This window comes from Ipomoea triloba, chromosome 14 (genome assembly GCF_003576645.1).
Source record: "Ipomoea triloba cultivar NCNSP0323 chromosome 14, ASM357664v1".
NCBI lineage: Eukaryota > Viridiplantae > Streptophyta > Magnoliopsida > Solanales > Convolvulaceae > Ipomoea > Ipomoea triloba.
Window position 1 is genome coordinate 13,803,566 of NC_044929.1, and position 21,384 is coordinate 13,824,949.

Below are 21,384 nucleotides of genomic sequence, written 5' to 3' on the forward strand. Positions count from 1 at the left end.
TATTCCAGGTTTATTGAACCTTTGTTGTAGGTTTAAATTCCTGGAATTTTTGTAATATTTCTTGTAATATTCGTTTAGTGGATTTTTCTATTTCGTCCATTTTCTTGGGTATTTCGAGAATTGTTTCCCAACATTAATATCATGCATTCATCTAAGATGATAAAATGTTGAAAATTAAATAAAAAATGTTGTAAATTTTTTGTAATTATGATGCTTTATTTGGAAACATTTGATAGTACATCAATAGATAACTAACAATATGCCAAAGACCTTGTGGTCTAGTGACACTCGGTGTGGGTTCGAACCTGCGTTTCCAAATGTACTATCGTTATTACAAAAAATGCCACCACATTTTTTCTCATTTTCTTATTAATTTTTGACCCTTAATTATCTTAAATTTATGGATGAGATTATTCCGTAAGTTTTCACGAAACTAATCTGTTTATTATCACTTCTATATTTTGAAGTGTATGTGTGTTGTTTAATTGTGTTTGCTACATATATATTACGTATACAATCAAACCAGCTCTTGCTATTTCATTTAATTTTTTAAAAATTATTTTAATTTTTTTAAGAATAAATTGATATTTTATGAATTTTTAATGATATAATTTTAAATATATAAATTATATTCATTAATACTAAATTAAATATTGTACAAAATTAAACAATCAATTGCAACCGTACCATGCATTTTAGAGCAAAGATAGAAACATTCTTATTTAATTTTACCTCAATTTTCTAGCTTTATATTTATACGGTAGAAAATTAAAGCACATTGTTCACTATTATATTCTTTAACTTCTTTTATAAACTACGTAGTATTTATTAAAATATTTGAGTGGTCGCCTTTGATTGAGACTAAACAAGGGTAGCTAGTATCGGTAAATCATATACTTTGACCAATACTAGCCTGCAGGCTTGTTTGTGAATTGCTTTTAAAACCTCTTGTTTGGTAAAATGGTTGGCAGAGTGGAGGGCAACAAAAATGAGGGAGTGGACGGCAACAGAAATGGGAGCATTGCATCTTTTGGGGTTTTCTCATTGGAAAAAATTGAAGAGTGATTTTTAACAATTGAGAAGATGAATCTTTTGAGAGGATATTTTAATTGAGTGTGTGGCAAGTCTCTTTTTTGTGGGTGACTTTGGGTGGCTCTGATACCAAATTAAAGCATGTGCTCCATCCAACTAAAAGCCTAAGCTGATAGTTGGACTGCACATCTTATATTTATGCTCACAATTTTTTCCTGAAAATGAAGTTTTTTGTGGGCCTCATGCTGAGATTTTTGACGCGCAATCCGCATGTTTAGATTAACATTGCGCCCAAATATGGCGCGTTTACAGGTAACTTTTTTATTTTTTGGTTTGTCAAATTGTTTTTTTTTTCCTTTATTCTTTTTCTCCTCCTTTTTTTTCTCTTCTCTCTCTCCTAGATGACACCTCAAAAAAATTTAAAAAAAAAAATTTTTTTTTAAAGAAAAAAAAAAACTCAAACTATTGAGGATGCTTAAGCGAAGGAGAACATAAATGTCGGAGTGTCAAAGAAATAAATAACTCTTTTAATAAATGCAGAATGGTCCATTTGCGAATGACTTTGACGGAATCCCATTCATGTGGATGTTGTTGTATTTCCGGGTAGAAACAATGGTTTTGTGGCGGCGATTCCTCATGAGGGGGAGAGGAATTTTCTAGCATCAAGGAATGGCTCAGTCAGATGTTTACAGGATCTTTGTTAGCTGAGGCTATGGCAATTAAGGACGCTCTCTCTTGGGCAAGGGGTTGTGGTTGGCAGAAGGTGGCTATTTATTCTGATTGTCAGTTGATTTGCCAGATGTTGGAGAGGTCATCACCGATTCACTCTTATGTTCGTTGTGTTCTTGGTGACTGTCTTGCTCTGAAATGACTCTTTGCTGATGTGTCGTTCCACTTCATTTCTAGATCAACGAATTCGTTAGCTCATGCTTTAGCTCGAGCGGTGACTTCTCAGTTTGGTCTTCCTTTATGATTTTCTTCTTTTCCTAATTGTATTCAGCATTTACCTATAAGTGATAAATACATCTCGTTCTTTGATTTAAAAAAAAAAAAAAACTCTTTTTCAAAAAAAAAAAAAACAAAAAAAAAAAGAAGAAAGAAATAAACAACTCCACACTCCACTATTAAAATGTTGGGATCTATTAGTTAGTTGTTATAACTTTTTTTTCTCTTTTGTTTGTTATTCCAGTTGTGTGTGAAATTATTGAATGACGGAAATATTTCAATATCAAGTATGTAAATAGTTAATTTAAATATTTCTATCACATTTTGTATTGAACATCTTTCTGTTGGGAAAAACCATTCAACAATGAAAGCTTTGTGACATCCTATTTGTTTGCACTTATTTAGTTTTCCTATTTTTATGGATCAAAATCTGAATTCAATGTTCTTTGTCCGCAAGTCTTGATACATGGTCATGTTCAAGATCCATATTTCCTTATTTTCAGCTGCTTGTGTGGTTTAAACACTAGAGTTTGTTGAAGCCTTGCAGTATAAATGCATTTTGAGGAGAGACGGACAAGACACACAGCTTTTTTCCATTCTCCTTCTTTTGTAGCTTTTTCAGTCTGAGCACAATATTAAAATCTGTGTTGCCTGTCGAAAGCTTGCCGGCCCGTCACCGGAAATATTAAGCTTTTAAGGTAGTGTTTGTTTGACACGCCACAAATCATTGTTGCTTGTCCTTTCTAATTCCAGTTGGCATAAACCTGCAAACTAGTCTTGTATTTCTCATATGTACATGCATACTGCTACGTTCGTTCCTGTTATTGAGTTTCTGGTGAGTGGTGAAGCAGCAGCAAATTGTCCAACACTTTCTTCTTTGATATAAATTTCAATGGTTTATCTTCAAAAAAAATCTCTTTCGAATATTTTTTTTGAGCACAATCTCTTTCGAATATAAATACAATAAAAAAATCAAATTTGTTGTAATGTTGATTGTTGGCTCATTAGCTCCTAACAGGTGAATTGAGAATTGTAAGCAGCATCTATCAAAGTATATGCTTAAACAAATATTAACAAAGTCCTATGGAGAATAGAGATAGAGTGATAGAGAGAGTATCCAGAGATTTCATTCATCAGCAACTTGTACAAAGAATGTACAAACTGATCGTTGTCAAAAATAAGATATAGTGCGGGTTTGTTTTATCGTTTCGCTAGGGATTGGCGTTGTGGCACGTACTTGTGCAATTATTTATTTTTGGAGCTTTTTAATCCACTAACGAGAATCCAAGCACAATCACAAACATAAATTTACTAACAAACTAAAAACATAAGAAATAAAGATGGAATTTAAACTAGGAATTATTACTATCAAGATGTTACATATACTCATATATTAGGGAGAACAATAATCATGAATCAAGAGGGCCATAAAGCCCGCCAATTCGTCCCCTACTCCCGTAGTGAGATATTTGGGTTATACAAGAGGTGGCTTGAGTTTTTACCCAACTCCCGTTGTAGCAATAACTCTCCAATTACTTGCCAATAATTAAAAATAGCTAGTAATTATTAACAAGATGCAACAAGCCTCCTTGTACAAGCTTATGATTCAAGATTATAAATCTTCCCCTTATGAAATTGTTAAAAAGGTAGCATTCAAGATAAATAATAAATTCCTACCTCAAACCCAAACTAAACTAAATAAGCATAAGGAAAATAAATTAAGAGAAGAAGAAGAAGAGATGGCATAGCCATAAAGCATAAGGAAAATAAACTTGCATAATTTAAATGGAGAAAAAAAAAAGAGTAAAGTAAACATTGCATATATGAAGGAGAAAATACAAAACAAAACAAAGAAAAGAAAGGAAATAAAAGAAAACAAGTGTTTGCTCTAAGTTCTACATCTTGCCAAGCTTAGTTTGATTTGGGAGAGGAGAAGGCCTTTTATAGGCATCAAGTGAGCAAAAACAAATGGTCCAAAATCCTGCTGTGGAGTACGCACGCTGCTGGGCAGATTGCATGCATGACATTTCTTTTTCCTCTTTGCTATTGTTTTGCTTTTTGTCCTTCAATGAATTCTCCACAACCTTTTTCCACTTTTTGCTCTTGAAATTGTCTTCTCTTTCATTTGTCTTTTTCTTGGCTCCACCTACTTCCATCATCTTTGAATTCCACCAACACTACATTAAAATATTAGATAATTTAGAGATTAACATGCAAATTAGGATTAGGTAAATCATTTAATTAATTAATTACAATATAACTTAATTTCTTTACTCTATTTCAAATAAAATATATTTAGCAATTATTAACCAAAGTAAAGGAAATCAAAGTTATATTGATCACAAATTATATCATCTAGCAGAAAATATGCCTCAATATGATAATTAAATATAATCAAATATGCACTCATCACAAACATATATATAATATACAACTATAACGGAAATCATAAATGGAGACATAAATATGTCCGTTACATAATAATGTTCACTAATGTATTATTTATAACAAAATTTATATATGTTAAGTTGTAAAAATAGCTAAAATGACATTTATTAAGTTGACATTTTGAGTGGGTTTACTTTTTATTTGAGTCGGATACAGTTGCCTTCTCCGGTGACTTTTGTGTCGGAATATGGCCTGAGTGCACCGGAAATTTGACCGGAACCCTAATGACCTGTAATCACATGTCATTAACAAGTTTATGGACTTTTTTGCACTAAAATACAATGTTGATGGGTTTAATTGCTACTTTAAAAAGTGTAGGGGTTTAATTGACTTCTTAGGTAAAGTTCGAGAGTTTATTTGACCATTTTCCCTTTTAAATAATAAAGTAATTATTAATAAAAAAAATGTATAAAACAAAACTTACACATAATAGTAGAGCATGAAATCTTAATTACTGGGAGCAATAAATCAAAACACTTTAATATTTGATAGATGATATTCATAACAAAATATTAAACATAATTAATTGGATAAAATAGTTTGAATAGAAAGAGTTAATTCCATTTTTTGTTCTAGATTTATAGGTGGTAGTCCATTTTTAGTCCTTTTTTTTATTAAAACATCCACATTTGATCCTAGTATTATTGTGACATGACCATTATTGGTCCTTTATTAACAAAACAGTTTTTAAGCCGTTAAATATAAATACACTTCGATCTTCAATTATGAATTTTGTTTTAAAAATAAAAATAATACTAGGACTAAATGTGGATGTTCGGATAAAAATGATCGAAATTCCTTTTGTATTTAACGATATTTCAATCATTTTGTTGACGAATGATAAAAAATGATCATGTCACAATAATACTAGGACTAAATGTGGATGTTCGGATAAAAAAGGACTAAAAGTGGACTGCCACCTATAAATTTAGGACAAAAAATGGAATTAACTCGAATAGAAAACACATTATAAATCACAAATCTTTTCTATTAAAATCATACTTAAAAATACTTTTTCTTTTAGCTAGATCAATTTCAATTTTTTATAGATTAATTTGAATGCGATGATGCACAATAAAACTTTTAAACTAACACTACAAAAAAAATGTCTATATAGTGACATATTTAGCGACGAAACTATTCCGTTGCTTATGAGTGAAGGATTTTAACTTTTATATTAAATAGACATTTAAGTGCATATTAACGAGGAATTTGCGATAGATATTGTAACGGAATATTTTCGTCGTTAAATACGTATTTAATTTTAGAGACAAATTTTTGTGTAAAAAAATAAAAACATATTTGCCACGGAATTTTCACTAATTTATTCCAAAATTCTTAATAATTTTAATTGTTATGGAGTACAATTTAACAAGGAATTCATCTTTTTTTTTTACAATGAATTCATTTTTATGTCACTATAAATTGTACAAGACTATAATTATTTTATATTTTAGCGACGAATATATATAATATATATAATATATATATATATATTTTGATCAACAAGGGAGGGGGTTTTTTTTTTAAAACTTTAACCCTAATCGCCAAAGTGTCTGTCGACCGCACTGCGTTCCTTGCTCCGCCGCCTCCCCTGCTGCCTGCTCCGTCGCCTCCAATCCTCCGCGAACAGACAAAGCCACGAACTCACGAAGGTACTCCCCCTCCTTATTCCCTGTAAAACTTTTAAGAGCTGAGGATCTAATTGCAAAAACTGTAGTAAGATCAATCTAACTGTCAAAGGTCAGATTCCAGCTAGAAGCTTCAAAAGCAAATTTCGGTGTCTTCTTATTAAAGATAGGTGGTAATTGAAAGAAAGAAATCTCCACTCGCAACTACTTGAATATTGCCCCAAACCATCTCCTCAGATCCATTTATACTTGGTATGTTGCGTGCAATGAACTCAAGTTTATCATACAATTCTCGACTTATCAAGTTAATTTAATCAATAATCAAATCCTGGACCATTTTCCATCTGTGGCGCACCCCCTCATTGGAACAAACCTTGTGTAGTAATTCTTCGGAATTTTACTCTTAGGCTTAGACGATTCATTCCTAGAATCCTTCTTGCTCATGGCCCTTTGAGCCAAATGTCTGTTTTTTCCAGCTGCTTCCAATGTATTTACTCTTTATTGTTGAATTAGGAACTTATAAATTATGGTCCTTTATAGTATTCATGGTCCTGGAATTTCTTTCCTTGTTTCCTTAGCTTAAGCATCTGGAAAAGAAATATGGTGAATGCTTTATACGACTTTACTGACTTATTCCTAATAAAAATACGGAGTACTAGATAATATGCTACAGAAAGAAAGAAAGAAGGAAAGATTACTATGTTTCGCTTCCATTTTCTCTCCTGAAACTATACTAAGGTTTTTGAAGATCAGGTTATGACATTCATGAAGTTCAGAGTCTTGCATTACCATTTTTTACCAAAACATACATGTGAAGATATATCTTTTGTTTCATGCATAACAGTAACACATTTTGAACCAAATTATGCTGAATTATGGTAGTTCATCATGTTTAGTTCCTACTTTCTGTTCCCAGCAGCCAAACTGCAATATATCAAATGCGTATATAGATGCTACTGCAGAGGGTGTTGCAGCTGCAGTTAGCTATTGCAGGCTGATTTGAAAATCATTGACACATGTCAAATTTTTGTTTTTTTTTTTTTGTTTTTGTTTTTGTTTTTTTTTTTGTTTTTTTTTTTTTGTTTTGGTTTTTGTTTTTGTGTATGTTATTAGGAATGTTTTTAAATTGTGTTTGTTTAAAATTATGATGATGTACTATTAATTGACTATAATACCTTTAACCCTTTTCACTTTGACTCTCTCTCTCTCTCTCTCTCTCTCTATATATATATATATATATATATATATATATACACTAATAAGAGCCAATAAAGTTAGGCCTATAATGGGTACTAAAAAATGTCGGTCAAATAATTAAATGAAATGAATGGTTCTTATTGATCAGATTTTAGATTTTTAAGTGATTTCCAAATTTATCCTTAATTATATGATATTCTTCCCTGAAAAACCCACACACTGTTAACTTTCCCGTTAAATTCTCTGTTAATAGTTTTATTTCTCCGTTAATGCTTACCTTCCCAGTCCATCGATCACCCCCAAAAACCCTAACCTACACTTAGCAATAGACAGAGAGAAAACACATAGGAGGTACATAAAGATTCATTCATGACATCACAATTCTTTTTCTTACGGCTTCCTTTCCTTGAAATGCCTCTGCCGCACTGATTTGATTTCTTCCTCTTCTGCGAGCCAGTCTTCGGGTAAGTTGTCCTGGGATTTGTCTTATAATTTTTCCGATTTTCGACTTGGTATGCGCCCAGCATTTTGTGAATCTTGTGTTTGATTGTTTCTTCAATTGCTTTCGTGAATCATATCGGTGCCCTTTCTTTAGAGAGTTGATTTTTAGCTGCTATAGCATATTCATTCTGTTTGTGCGGGTCATAGATCGTTGGTATATCACTTTGTCCCTTTTAGGTTTGAGAAATATGTTGCTATCTACTGCGTAATCCAACTTTTTAGTCTGAATTTCAGTTTGTTTCCAGTTATTGACAAAAAAAAAACCTTTTTTTTTGGGTTTTGATATAGAATTTTTGCTAAAACATGGTGAGAGTTAGCGTGTTGAATGATGCTCTGAAGAGCATGTACAATGCTGAGAAGAGGGGAAAGAGACAGGTCATGATTAGGCCTTCCTCAAAAGTGATTGTCAAGTTTCTTCTGGTGATGCAGAAGCATGGTATGCTTGTTTCATTGTGTGAACAATTGCTGTTATGGGTTTGGTGGTCTTGGTTTGCTTACTCTTGAATGTCTTGCAGGATACATTGGGGAGTTTGAGTATGTGGATGATCACAGAGCTGGTAAAATTGTCGTTGAGTTGAATGGGAGGTTAAACAAGTGTGGTGTAATTAGTCCTCGTTTTGACATTGGTGTCAAGGACATCGAAGGATGGACTGCAAGGTTGCTTCCATCAAGACAGGTATCATACACTCTCCTCAATTAATATTTTCACTTGGAGGTGTTTACTTGTGATCTTTCTTGATTCATACTGTTAATCGTTTTTGGCCAAGGCAAGCATTGGGTTGTGGTAATGTACTTGTCAAAGGATTAATGTTGGTACACATTCTTTGTCACTCATATGAAAGTAACAGATCTCAAAATTGCTTATCTCATAAAGGTTTTTATTATTGGTATGGTTTTTATGTTTTGAAAAATACATTCCAGTTTCCTTGATTTTGAGCTCATGAGTCATGTATGAGTTTCTTGATTTGTATTTTACACTGAAAGGGAGCCCATTGGGGTTTTCCCCAAATAAATTTATTGTTTGTTTTCAAGTATATTTGATCTGATTGTCTAGACCGTATTAATCAATTTGTAGTTCTATCATGTTTTTTCATAGCATGCTTGTTTAAACATTAAGCGTGACAATCCACGTTGAATTTGGGGCAAATCACTGAATATTTGCAAGACCCAAGTGGTAGCAATTGTCACAAAATAAAGATTTCTTTGTTGATGAGCAGTTGAGTCCCTCCTTCAAAGGAGGGAATCCTGTATATCTCCAAAGGGTCAATCTCATATCCTATCACCTTGGGGAGCAGAACTTTGCAATTACCTCTTGGGTTTGGCCATGAGAAGTACATTACTTTATGTGTAATTATAATGATATAAAAGCTATTTTGGATTTTGGCCTGTTTGTTTACACATTCTATTTTATGAATTTTCAGTTTGGATACATTGTGCTGACTACATCTGCCGGCATCATGGACCACGAGGAAGCCAGGAGAAAGAATGCTGGAGGAAAAGTTCTTGGCTTCTTTTACTAAGTTTCTTGTTGACGACAATGACAGATGTCACTTTTTGTCATGTATTTCTGCTTTATACCTTCAGCAGGGAGATCTATATGTTGCATTTTAACTTTGTTTTCCTTACGATTTGAATAGAGTTTGTTGCCTTTATTTCATTTTTGAACAATGTTATTGACTAATATATTTAGCGGAATGTAGTGACCATTTCTATGTCACTGATGCAATTTCACTTACCATCTATGCACATACCCGCTTACATGCAAGCTCCATTTACACGAGTATACCAGCAGTGGTGTGTGCAAATACTCTAAGGCAGTCTGCAGCGACGTGGATGGCCAGTCTGATTGGCGATCGCAGTGCGGAGATACGGAAAAACGATGACAACTAAAAACCAGGAGAAAATTACGGAAAAATGAGGACAACTAAAAACCAGGAGAAAAATACGGAAAAACGAGGACAACAAAAAACCAGCAGAAAATTACGGAGGACAACTAAAAATGATTTTTTTAATGTATTTATTATTTTCTTTGTTTAATACGATAGAAATTAACCCAAAAAAGAAAAATTAAAAACCATGATGGCAGTAGGAAAATTCTGGTAGAATTAAACAACTAAAAACAAAGAGAGACAAGATAAAGTACATAATTGAATTTGATTAACGCAGTTGGAGAACACTTTTTTAATCTGTGGGGCCACGCCTAAAAACTCTTCACTTAAGATCAACTCGCAGTTTTTACAATTACCAGGTTCAATGAATTACAAAATTATGTCTACCACCTATTTAAACATTAACCTCACAAAATAACAATACAGTTTGAACTAATTCTGCCAATTAACCGTAGCAAACACCGGGTAGTCCTCTTCTAGGTAAGTAAGTCAAGGATGGAAAAAAAGTTGAAGGTGATATGGTGAAAAGGAATATACTTAAGGTATAAATGTATAATTGCATAATAGTAATAATTGTCTAATAATTATTATGGTAATTAATCTGAACATGGGTCTTGGATTTATTTTTATAATAATTACAATTAAATTATTTTCTCATTTTTTCATATTTATTTTACTCATAATATAATTACATAAATCATATTAAATATCAATTTTTTCAAAATAATTGTAGATAAACGAGTCATATATTATTCAATTAATTGAATGATATTACTGCACTAATTTTAAAATAAAATAAATGTACACTTTCAAATATTAGAGTTGTCTATAATTTCATTTTTAATTTTATTATCTAAATATATAATAAATAAATTTTATCCGTGCATCGCACGGGTAATTTACTAGTGATATTAAAATTATATGTTTGCAATTAACATATGATGTGTTTGTCCTTAATAAATTATTATCAGTAAATAAATTGAAGACACATAATAGGTTAATTACAAACACATAATATGTTAATATGTGCTACTGTTAAACATATTATATGCGTTCAGCCGTTCAATTTATTTATATATATGCACATAACCTGTTAGTTGAAAAACATAATATGTTAACGGCAAACACATAATTTTTGGATCATTATCCATAATGCAAGATGTACCTTGGTATAACAATTGCATATCATAGGCACCTTTCTTTAGTTCTTAGCCTTGGCTTTCAAACTTCCCTTGAACAAGAAGAATGCTTATCTGTAACTTTTGTCAGCACACCTCTCTACGTCAAGAAGCTCAGATCCTCTCCCTCAGAACGAACACCCCCAAGACCTCATTCTCAAAATGGAACAGTTAGAAACAGCCCACGAGGATAGTCAAGTGGAGTACATATGGATACAGAGATAGAGCAACCTAACGGGGAGATTGAGCACAAGAAAGATGGAGCAAAGGGCATAAAGTTTACCAAGGAATATATATGTTCGCATGCAGGATTTTCAAATAAGAAACTCAATAAATAATACGTAGTAATATTTTAATTTAATCTAAAACTATGTTGGGGTGTTTGGTAAATAGCTTTAAGATGATTGGGTTAGTGGGTATGATTAGTTGATAATATTAGCTGCTTGTAGAAAGATGTTTGATAAATTAACAATTTAGCTGATAACTGTTTACATGCAAAATGACTTTCTCAAAAAACTAATCGAAAAAACTATTTTGAGCAGCTTTTTGAATTTTAGTGTTTTGAAGTAATAAATTGTTACAAAAAGCTAATTAATCAAACACTTGTATTGAATGTTTAACCAAGTCGAACAACTAATAGTGATCAAACAAACTAAATTGACTGATAAGCTAACTATGTTACTAAACAGTATCGTTGTGATTCAAAATGGTATCGAGCATCACCATATATATTATATTATATTGTCTAAAAGTAGTGATTTAGAATTCTATCAGACATAAATTGGCATTTCATTTGAGTCGTATACAAGAAGAATAGAGTCGTCAAGTCTCTGATGAATTATTCCACCAAAAACTAACTGAAAAACTTGTAGTGAGAGAGCGTACATAGTGCCACCACTTTGGGGGAATGTATAGCATTTCTCCTTCCTCTAAAATGCAGTCCTCAAACTCTACCTCCATTATCTTCTCAAATTCTGTCTCCTCTATATTGTCCAGATCAACCTTCAACACATTTCACAGCACCCTCAGATACTATGCTAATATCACAATTATTAAATGATTACTAATAACTTATAAATACCTGGCTGGAATTGCTAAGCATGGCCTCACTATGTGGGTAAAGCTCTTCTGAGATTGTGGCAGGGTAAAGCCTGATATACTTTTTGCCAACCACCTGAAAGTAAATATATATATGTACACTTTCAAACACATGAAGAAACTCACACTAAACAACCAGGAACACAGTTCGCTAAGGTCCAACACCATTATCAATACAAATAAATAATCACTTGAAACTCTACAGAGGAAGGAGTAACCCCAGCCAAGATGGCAAGAGATTTACACTTCTAACCACAAGATCACGAGTTCAAATCCTTGCCCTCTTAGTTTGAGCCGGTCAGTTGTGGGTAACCTAGGCTGGTTTGCTTCCTTGTGGTCCTTTGTCATCTAAGGTCACACAACGGGGTTCACTCACACTCAAAAGGGTTGTGGGTTCCCCAAGACCAGTGAATGAGTTATTCTACATTCATTAAGCAAGCTATAGTTTCGCTAGGCAAAACGATGTTGTTTTGAGTGAAATAACTCATTTTAAAAAAAAATAACAATAGCTAATTGGTCGACTAGGCAGCCTAGCCAGTGCCTAAGCAGCTGGCGGCGCTTAGGCAGCCTAGTCGGCCGCTTAAACCACTGGTTATGGTGATACGCTAGCGCCTAATCGGCGCCTAGGCAGGATTTTTGCAACACTGATTCCATCACATAATGTGGCCAAGGCTTGAGTAGATGAATATTCATTTGTCACTGAGGTGTAGCACATATGTAGTGACAAGCTATATCTATAAAAGGAAATGCAGCAAATCACACTCAACACAGTTCCTATACCCCAACCCTTATAGAATGCAGCAAAGAATTAAAGGCTCTTCATATTGTTTTTTGTCCTGATAAACTGGTCAAACTTTAAGCAACATCCAACAATTGGTAGGTTTACTCTCAATACATTTCAGTCTTACAGAATTTAGAAGCTTAAACAATGATCCAAAGATACCAAAAATAGAGGAAACAACAGACAACTACTGAACTGTGTGAGGAGGACAATGAGTTGAGGTTTTGGAAGAAAACAAGAGTAGCAGCTGGGATTCACTTACTAACTGGGGAGAAAATTGGAAAATTGAGCAGAAAGAAATGTTCCTAGGCAGCTTCCACATGCGAGTAAATGCAGTAAACCTTGAATCAGGCTTTGTTCATTGATGTACCGATCTTTCAATTAGTTGAGCACTAGGGTAGTTGTTTTACCTTGTCATCTGGCTTTACCATATGACAACTTGTATTATTTACTAATGAATAATTATTTTCCAATTTATTGAACAGTCCTAGATTATATCTGCCTAGGGTTTCGAGCTTAGCTAATCCCAACCCAGATAGAAGAGGATATTGTAGTAAGTTGGCAATGTAGGTAAAAGTTTATCACCTCTCATGATAAAACTTCTGACTTTCTTGTATAGAGGTTTAGAGAAACATCTTAGTACAAGGCACTTTGCTTGACCTAGCTCTAGAGAGAACCAACTGGAGAAATAGAATCTATACAGTTGATCTACTACTCTTGAATTAATGCCTAGTAGAATTGATTTGTATTGCACAGTCCTAGATCCACAACTTTCTTTAGATAGAAAAATGAATATAACAAGGGCTATATCTCTAGTGTACTGTCTATGGACTTCGTAAAAGTTCCAACTTTGCAGATCAAAAGGGAGTTTGTGTTGATGGAAATTTTGGATACAATCAAATATAGGTAATGGAAGCCAACAGAAGTAGCAGTAGAAATTAACCATCATAAAAGCAAAAGCAAGAACAGAGGAACCACAAAACACAGCCAAAATCTATCATTAATCTAATCGATTAATCGGGTTTTATGTATTTACTAATTGATACCTGAGCAAGAATATTATGGTGAGGATCGTGATGCAGCGGTGTCACTGTACCAGCTGGACCGAACCACGCATTAAGTGACTTGATTTCCCCACCCCCAGCAGAGCAGTAATCAGGGATAAGAATATCCTGCCTCAGCTCCTGGATCTGACATTTAGAAAAGAGTCAAGCGATTGCCATCTAGACACTAGGTTTTACCTTAAACGTAGACAAAAAATTTATTACCTGATCGAATAATGGATGCTGAGCTAGGTATGTAGTTTCAGTGGAGGTGGGATCATTAGACTGAATCCTCTCAAGAAACTCAGAGAATGTTATTAGTTCTTGTTTCCATTCAGGGCACAAATAGTGCTTTCCAATCTGGAAGATTAATTCCAAGAACTCATACGGAGTAAAAAGAAATTTCTGATTATGTGATTATGAATTTAGGACACTAACATGATCTTAAAGGATTAAGGCACAGAATGTAGCCACACCACATTGCCAGAAGAAAGCAAGCTACATTTTCCACATAAAAATTAGTCAAGTACACAAGCATCCAGCAATCCAGGAAAGGATGAAAGATCAAAACACCAAGAAAAAGCCTATATGCACAATTATAGACAAGCACAACTCAAATCAATGGAATGTCCACTGGTAAAGCTCAATTAAATTATGGCGATTATATGTAATAGATAGCATAACTTCTTTAAGCTAATAATCAATCGATAGATAACTTCCACTGGTTTATATATTATCTTTACAATCTACAATCATATGTTTTCCCAAGGGCACCTAAATTTACTTTCTGGATTATGTGATAGTAAACATGAATGAATACAAAGATCACAGTAATGGTAAAGTAAAAGCAATCTCGATTATTACCTCAACTGGCACTGTGCGGAAGCCGGCAACACTTCTGAGGTAGTTCAAATCATTCCATTTGCTCTTAGCTGGCCATTGATCCAAACAACCTCTAATTATGACTGGAGTTCCAGATACATAATGGTCTTTTATGAACCCTTCCAAGGACAAAGCAGACCTTTTCCCTACTAACTTACGAGAGAGTGATCTTGCAGGTAAAATTCTCGAAATCTGCATATCCAAATACATACTCGGTTAAATTAGGCAGCCTAAAGTGACATTATTTTTTGGAAATTAAAGGATCTTTTATTTATTTCATCATATAGGGATGAGCAAGTGAAAAGTGGTACGTTGTGCTGATAGAGTAGGACCTCACCTCCGCCATGTTCACTTCTTGGGAAACAATGTTATGATTTTGTACAGAAGAGGAATCGAGAGCAATGCTGGCTTTCTTCGAGGCTTTTCGGATCGCGAGGTTCAAGTCAGCTCTGAGGGCCGGGCCGCCCATGATCAGGCCCATATCGAGGGCCCGAATAGCCTGGCTAAACTCGCCGGCGGCGTAATGTAGCTTGGCGACGTGGAGGCACGCCATGGAGTAGGCGTCTCTCCAGATAGGCAAAACCGAATGCCACGGCCCTAAGTGTAGCTGCTCCCAGGCCATTTCCCTCGCCGCCTCCGCCGCCCTCACGTCGCCGCCGGCCGCCAGCGCCTCCATGCTAACGTACGCGTATCCGCCTTGTTCCGCTATGCTCTGCAGGAGATTGGCGCGGTCCGCGTCGAGCACTGGGGTCTCGAGCAAGTCCTCCTCCGCCGGAGTCGCGGAGAAGCCGGCGCCGTTAGCGGCGGACATTAAGGGAGTTGACGGTTGCGGTGTCGAACCTCTAGAACCTTCGGAGTCCCGAAGATATGACGTGTCAGAGAGAGAAGAGTGGGTGTGAGGTGTAGAGATGCGAAGATATTTTGGTGCTTACGCGGCATTTTATATGCAAAAGTGCAATAAAAATATCTGCGAGAAAATGATGGATCTAAAATAATCATTAATCAAGAGCTCAAGAGGGTCCGAGTCCTGGACCCCACCTCTAATTACTAATCATTTCCTATCTCATTATTGCAATTATTTCTTTTTGGTACAAATTGTCCTTCCGTGCATTATTAGTTTAGTACTACCCCTATGCCCGGAAGATATTAGGCCATCCTCAAAATAGTGTGAGATTTGGAAGTGATTTAACAAGTGTGATTAAGAAAGAGAAAATATAAGTGAAAAAATAATATAATAAAAAAAAATAGATTTATGCTTTCATCTAGGCACGAGCCTGTGAGAGTTGTGCCTCACGCATGGTGAGGTGCAACTCTCATCATTAGACGGTCCCACATTTATGAAAAAACTCCAAATTAACACGAAAATCTTGCATCATCTCTCTCTTCACTTTCTCTCTCTTTCATAGTGGTAAGTCTCAAAAACTGTGCAAAATCTACTATTGGAAAGACCATAGATTATCCTCATCCTAAAAATGTTAACACTTTACAAAATGATATGATCATTGAAGTGACATTTTAAATTTCTTTTTGTATAATTTTACATGTCATGTGTCTTGCAAGCTTTCTTAATTAGAAAGCTTGCTAAAACTGCCAAAGGTTGCCGCATCACCGCATGCAGCCTTTGTGTACCTTTTTTTTTTTATTAATTAGTTATTTATTATATTATTTTGTTATTATATTTATAATATAATATAAAAGTGAGACCATTTTTGAAAGCGAGGGAATATTGTAGTGATGTAGAACAAATAGTAAAAATTTGTAAATTTGATGATGTGGAAGTGAGACCTATTTTAGAAAGTGAGAGAGATTTGCATGGATAAGGATATCCTTATAATATTTCATTAGAGCAACCTCATTTGTCGAAGTTTTTACATAGTTTTTGTCAACTCAAATGTGTAAGGGAGGAGAGAAAAGAGATTATATATATATATATATATATATATATATTTATTTATTTATTTATTTATTTATATATAAAAGGAGAAGAGGAAAAGGAAAAAGATAAAAGAAAAAAAGCTTGACAGCGAACAATGTCAGTGTTTCATTTGGCTTTTAATTAGTTGGTTTTTTATTGGGACGCACAAAGAACTCATCCTTAGAGGAGAAAAAAACACACCAAAAAAATTTATTCCCCCATTGTTTAAAAATCCATCATCTAGTTTTGACGGATACAATCTTTCAAAAAATCACAAATGTGGCTACTCTTAGACACACCTAGTTATGAAGTATATTTTCTGTATTGAATGGAGAAAGTGTGTGTATATTTATTAAATGTGTAAATAAACAATGAATTGTCTAATTGATTCATATTTTTAAAGAACAAAATAGAGTAGTTGATTTCCATATGAAAAATCTTAATTCACATGATTGTGATTTATTTACGATCGAGCATCCCCTTAGTGCTCTACAATAGGTTCTTTGTGGGTCTCGTAGTGCTTTTATATTCTAGTAATGTGTGTGTGGATTACTTCTCCCCTTTTGGTATAATAATAATAATAAAAAGGCAATGCAAAACTTTATTTGACATTATCTTAAAGATCCTTATCTGTGAAACGGACCAGGTCATGATAAAAATATAATACTTATACTATAAAATGTAATACTAACCAGGAATAAAATTACAAGCACTTTCCTAAAAAAGTATTACAATTTCCTTTATAAATACAAACACTTTATTCATGATTACTATTACAACTTCCAAGATAAATATTAAATTTCCATCTTAACCCGACATGTCTCACGGATAAAGATTCGTGAGATAGTATCATATGAGAATGAGAGTAAATGAAAAAATAAAAGCATAGGTAATAAATACTAATTCTTTAAATTTTCATTTAAAGAGTTTTTGCTTCTTCTTTTTTAAGTGATAGATGTTGATATATTTATGGAAAGTGACATTTTTTAATATCCTAATATAGTAAGAATGATATTTTTTTTTTTTTTGAAGAATAAAAATGATACTTTTATGAATCAACATTTACAAAGACTCTTTTTGAAAAAGAAATAAAATAAAATTAGATCGATAAAATTGAAAATGTAGAAATATCAAATTTGATAAGATAGATCTTTATAAAATTTCAATACAACATTTAGTATCCTCATTACTATAGTTGCATTAGCAATTCGGTTACGTATCAATTATCTTAATTCTCAAACTGTTGGGTTCAATATGTTTACAAATTTGAACTAAGTATATGTTTGCAAGTAATAACTTAATTGCACCCAAACGAAAGTAAGGAACAAGGAAAGAAAGAGAAAAAAAAAGTGTGGGCATATTATAACAAGGACTAAACGAAATACGAGCATCGGAGTTGAGTGGAAGTTAATGATATCAACTTCTGGAAGTTTGTGATACTAAAAATTGTGGCGGGTAACACATGAACGTAGACAAGGTTGGACCAAACGTCTTTATAAGTTAGTTGATGGGTCACTGAGGAAGCTAGTCGTGTTCAAATCTGAAACACAACACGGAAATTGAGAATGAACCAGAAATTCAAAGCCTGTGTCTAATATCTTCATGTCGTTAACTCCCAAGTCCCAAGATTAGAAATATCAAAATATCTTATGTCTAGTGATAGCCTTAAAAATCTATACATTCAATTATGGTTTTTCTTTGGATGGAAAATGGAAATTCTTATTTAATTTTTTTTAGGCGATGAAAGATATCACAAAAATTTTGTTCTCGTACAATATACTAGTTTTTCATGCGCGTTACGCGAATAGAATAATGTCCAATGTTTATTTTTTAAATAAGTACTTCAAATTATATTAATAAAAGATTATATAAGAGATGTTTATGCATATGTAATTGAATGTTGAATTTGTTTATTTAAATCGGTAATTCAAAGTATATGAATGTAAGATAATATATGAGAGACTGATTATAATTGTCACTAAAATAAATGTTTGCAATTTTGTAAAAAAATTAATTTAAATACTTAGTCTAAAAATGATAGTATAAATAAATACTGCTTTTGGTAATAAAAATTTATACATTTTAAATCATATTAATAAAGAAATATGATTTACCTTTAAAATGAACAACTGTGATGTAGTCTGAAAAATATTATGGGGTAATTCCCCGCTTCAATTTATTGAGTTATTTGAATGTCTTGTTTGTCAACAAATCCTCTCCAAGTAGTTAATATGATTTGCTTCAAATTAGTTTTGTTTTTTAAATTTTTTATATGTTATTAATAGAATACTTGGTAAATGAAAATATAACATTATTTTGTATTATAACTTTGATACGGAGTATTTAATTACAACATAGTGTAAAAAGAAGATAATGAATAATGCAGTGAATATAATTAATTAATAAATTAAGAATCGCTGCACTGTAGAAAATAAAGACAACACAACTAATGAATTTATATATATTTTTTAATTTTAAAATTTTTATAATGAATAATTTTTATTGTAGAAAATAATGGTCAAGTGGCATAGCTGTGGCGGCCCTCCAATCCCCTGTGGCCCTCTAATCCCCAGTGAGGGTGTTGGCTCTTCCTACTTCAGTAGGTTGAGAAGGTACGTATGATATTTCGAATTTAGACTAAGAACCTTTTAAAAAAAAACATAGGTTTTATATTTTGCTTTGTACTTTAAATGTTATAAATTTTATTATCTATGTATGTATACGCCAATTTATATTATTTATTGAAGCATGAATTTAAATACGTCAAATTGCAATTCCTCCCAAACTACATCCAACCAAACAGGTTAATATCTTTGGAATACATAATATTTTAAATTTTCAAATTTTTATTAATTTATTTAATCTTTTTTCTTAAACTATGGATTTCTTTATCCACAATAACTCATTCAACAATAATGGTTGAACCAAATGAACCCCAAGCAGAACACCTAAAGGAAAGTTCATAGCTCCTATATCATAATCTCATTGCATGACGTTGTCATCTATGCTATCAACAATAACCGAATTGCAAATAACACACTACCAACAAAAATGAAGAGAATAAATAGTAAATATGAAGACAACGATAATGTTACTCAAAAGAGAATTAAGAACATTTAGAAAAATTCAAATTAAAAGTAGTATTTATTTAGACTATCATTTTTAGACCAAATATTTAGACTATCGATTTTACAAGGTTGCAAACATTTATGTACTAGAACACACCGTTCCACAACATAGTTAATGCACCAACATACGTAATAAAACGCACCGCAGCATGTATTCAAACGCACCACACTATGTACTAAAATGCACCATTCCAATTCATGTAATATAAAGACTAAAATTACCATGATAACCCCACTTAAACATACGCGAATTTCAGTAAGATTAATGAAATTGGACGGTGCAGATTAGGCCGCATGACTGCACCGGAGCTCGCCGCCGCATTTGAACCAAAATCTATATATATATATATGTATATATATATATGTATATATATGTATATATATACATGTATGTATACATACATGTATCATATATATATATGTATATATATATACATGTATGTATACATACATGTATGTATACATACATGTATATATATACATACATGTATATATATACATATATATATATATATATACATGTATATACATGTATGTATATATACATGTATATATATACATGTGTATATATATATATATATATATATATATATATATATATATATATATATATATAAATATAAAATATATATATATATATACATGTATATATATATATATATATATATATATATATATATATATATAGGTATAGGATCAAGTGTGAAGACTACTTTCGATGCGAAAATGCAGTTAACCATGATCAATGGCTCTCTTAAAAAAATTCTATACAAAATGTGTAGGGGTGGGGCCGGAATAGGCCAAGCCCCTTGTAGGGGCCTATTTCCGGGCCTAATCAAAGCCTAGTTAGGCCTAGCTCGTTTAGTAGAAAGGCCAGACTTGAGCCAATTTCAAAAGCGTATTAAACTAAACAGGCTTGGCCTTTATGTATATATATATATATATATATATATATATATTTTATATTTACAATACAATCCCAAGTATATATAATTACCAAACTCTAACCCTCCACCTCCAAAATCTCATTCTAAATTATGATTCAAGTATAAACATTGCTATTAATCCAGTTATATGTATTCTTATTGTTTAATTTTTTTTATTAACTATTCTTACTGTCATAATATTTAATGAAATATCACAACTTAATCATGTGAGTTGATTGTTTATTCTTTATGATATTATATAGGATAACAAATAATAATACAATTGAACTTTGCAGGTATACTTTAAAAAGCTTAAAAGTATATGCCTTAAATAGGCTCAAAGCCTATTTATGATCTATTTTGAAGCCTTTTTAAAAGTCTATATGTTAAATAGGCTTTTAAAAAGACTTCAGGCCAGGATAGGCTAACTGTAGGCTCAAGCTTGAGCCTAAAAAAAAAAGCCTACCTGCAGGCCTAGGCCTAAGCTCAGACTCAGGTTTAGATTTCCATAGCAGGTTCAGACCTAAATTTCTAAAGCTCGGCTCGGCCTAACCTATTTCTAATTAGTAATACTCTACTTGTTTAAGAATACTTTTGGCCTTTTTGAAAGCTTTCAATTTACAAACTGGGTCCTTGACATTATTGTGTAGATTTGACAAGGATGAAACAAAAATGTGTAAGAACAAAAAGGTGGACTAAAATGTGTAAAGTACTAACCTCATTACCTTCTTCTCATTAGGATTTTTTAGAAGAAGGTAATCACATTACCTTCTTTATGAAAAAAAAAAAA

At 32.7% G+C, this 21,384-nt stretch overlaps 2 protein-coding genes across 2 annotated transcripts; one reads left to right on the forward strand and one right to left on the reverse strand.

The window, feature by feature from the left end:
- Window positions 1-5,938: 5,938 nt before the first annotated feature.
- Window positions 5,939-9,466, forward strand: LOC116003499 (40S ribosomal protein S15a-1). Its single transcript, XM_031243385.1, has 4 exons — window positions 5,939-6,080; window positions 8,043-8,190; window positions 8,270-8,430; window positions 9,176-9,466. The coding sequence occupies exons 2-4, from the start codon at window positions 8,058-8,060 to the stop codon at window positions 9,272-9,274; spliced, it is 393 nt and encodes a 130-aa protein (XP_031099245.1). The 5' UTR covers window positions 5,939-6,080; window positions 8,043-8,057; the 3' UTR covers window positions 9,275-9,466.
- Window positions 9,467-11,499: 2,033 nt separating this feature from the next.
- LOC116004326 (lysine-specific demethylase JMJ30) lies at window positions 11,500-15,519 on the reverse strand. Its single transcript, XM_031244318.1, has 6 exons — window positions 14,963-15,519; window positions 14,608-14,817; window positions 13,969-14,103; window positions 13,747-13,890; window positions 11,903-11,995; window positions 11,500-11,823 (listed from the first exon to the last, which is right to left on the reverse strand). The coding sequence occupies exons 1-6, from the start codon at window positions 15,434-15,436 to the stop codon at window positions 11,644-11,646; spliced, it is 1,236 nt and encodes a 411-aa protein (XP_031100178.1). The 5' UTR covers window positions 15,437-15,519; the 3' UTR covers window positions 11,500-11,643.
- Between the last annotated feature and the right edge of the window lie 5,865 nt (window positions 15,520-21,384).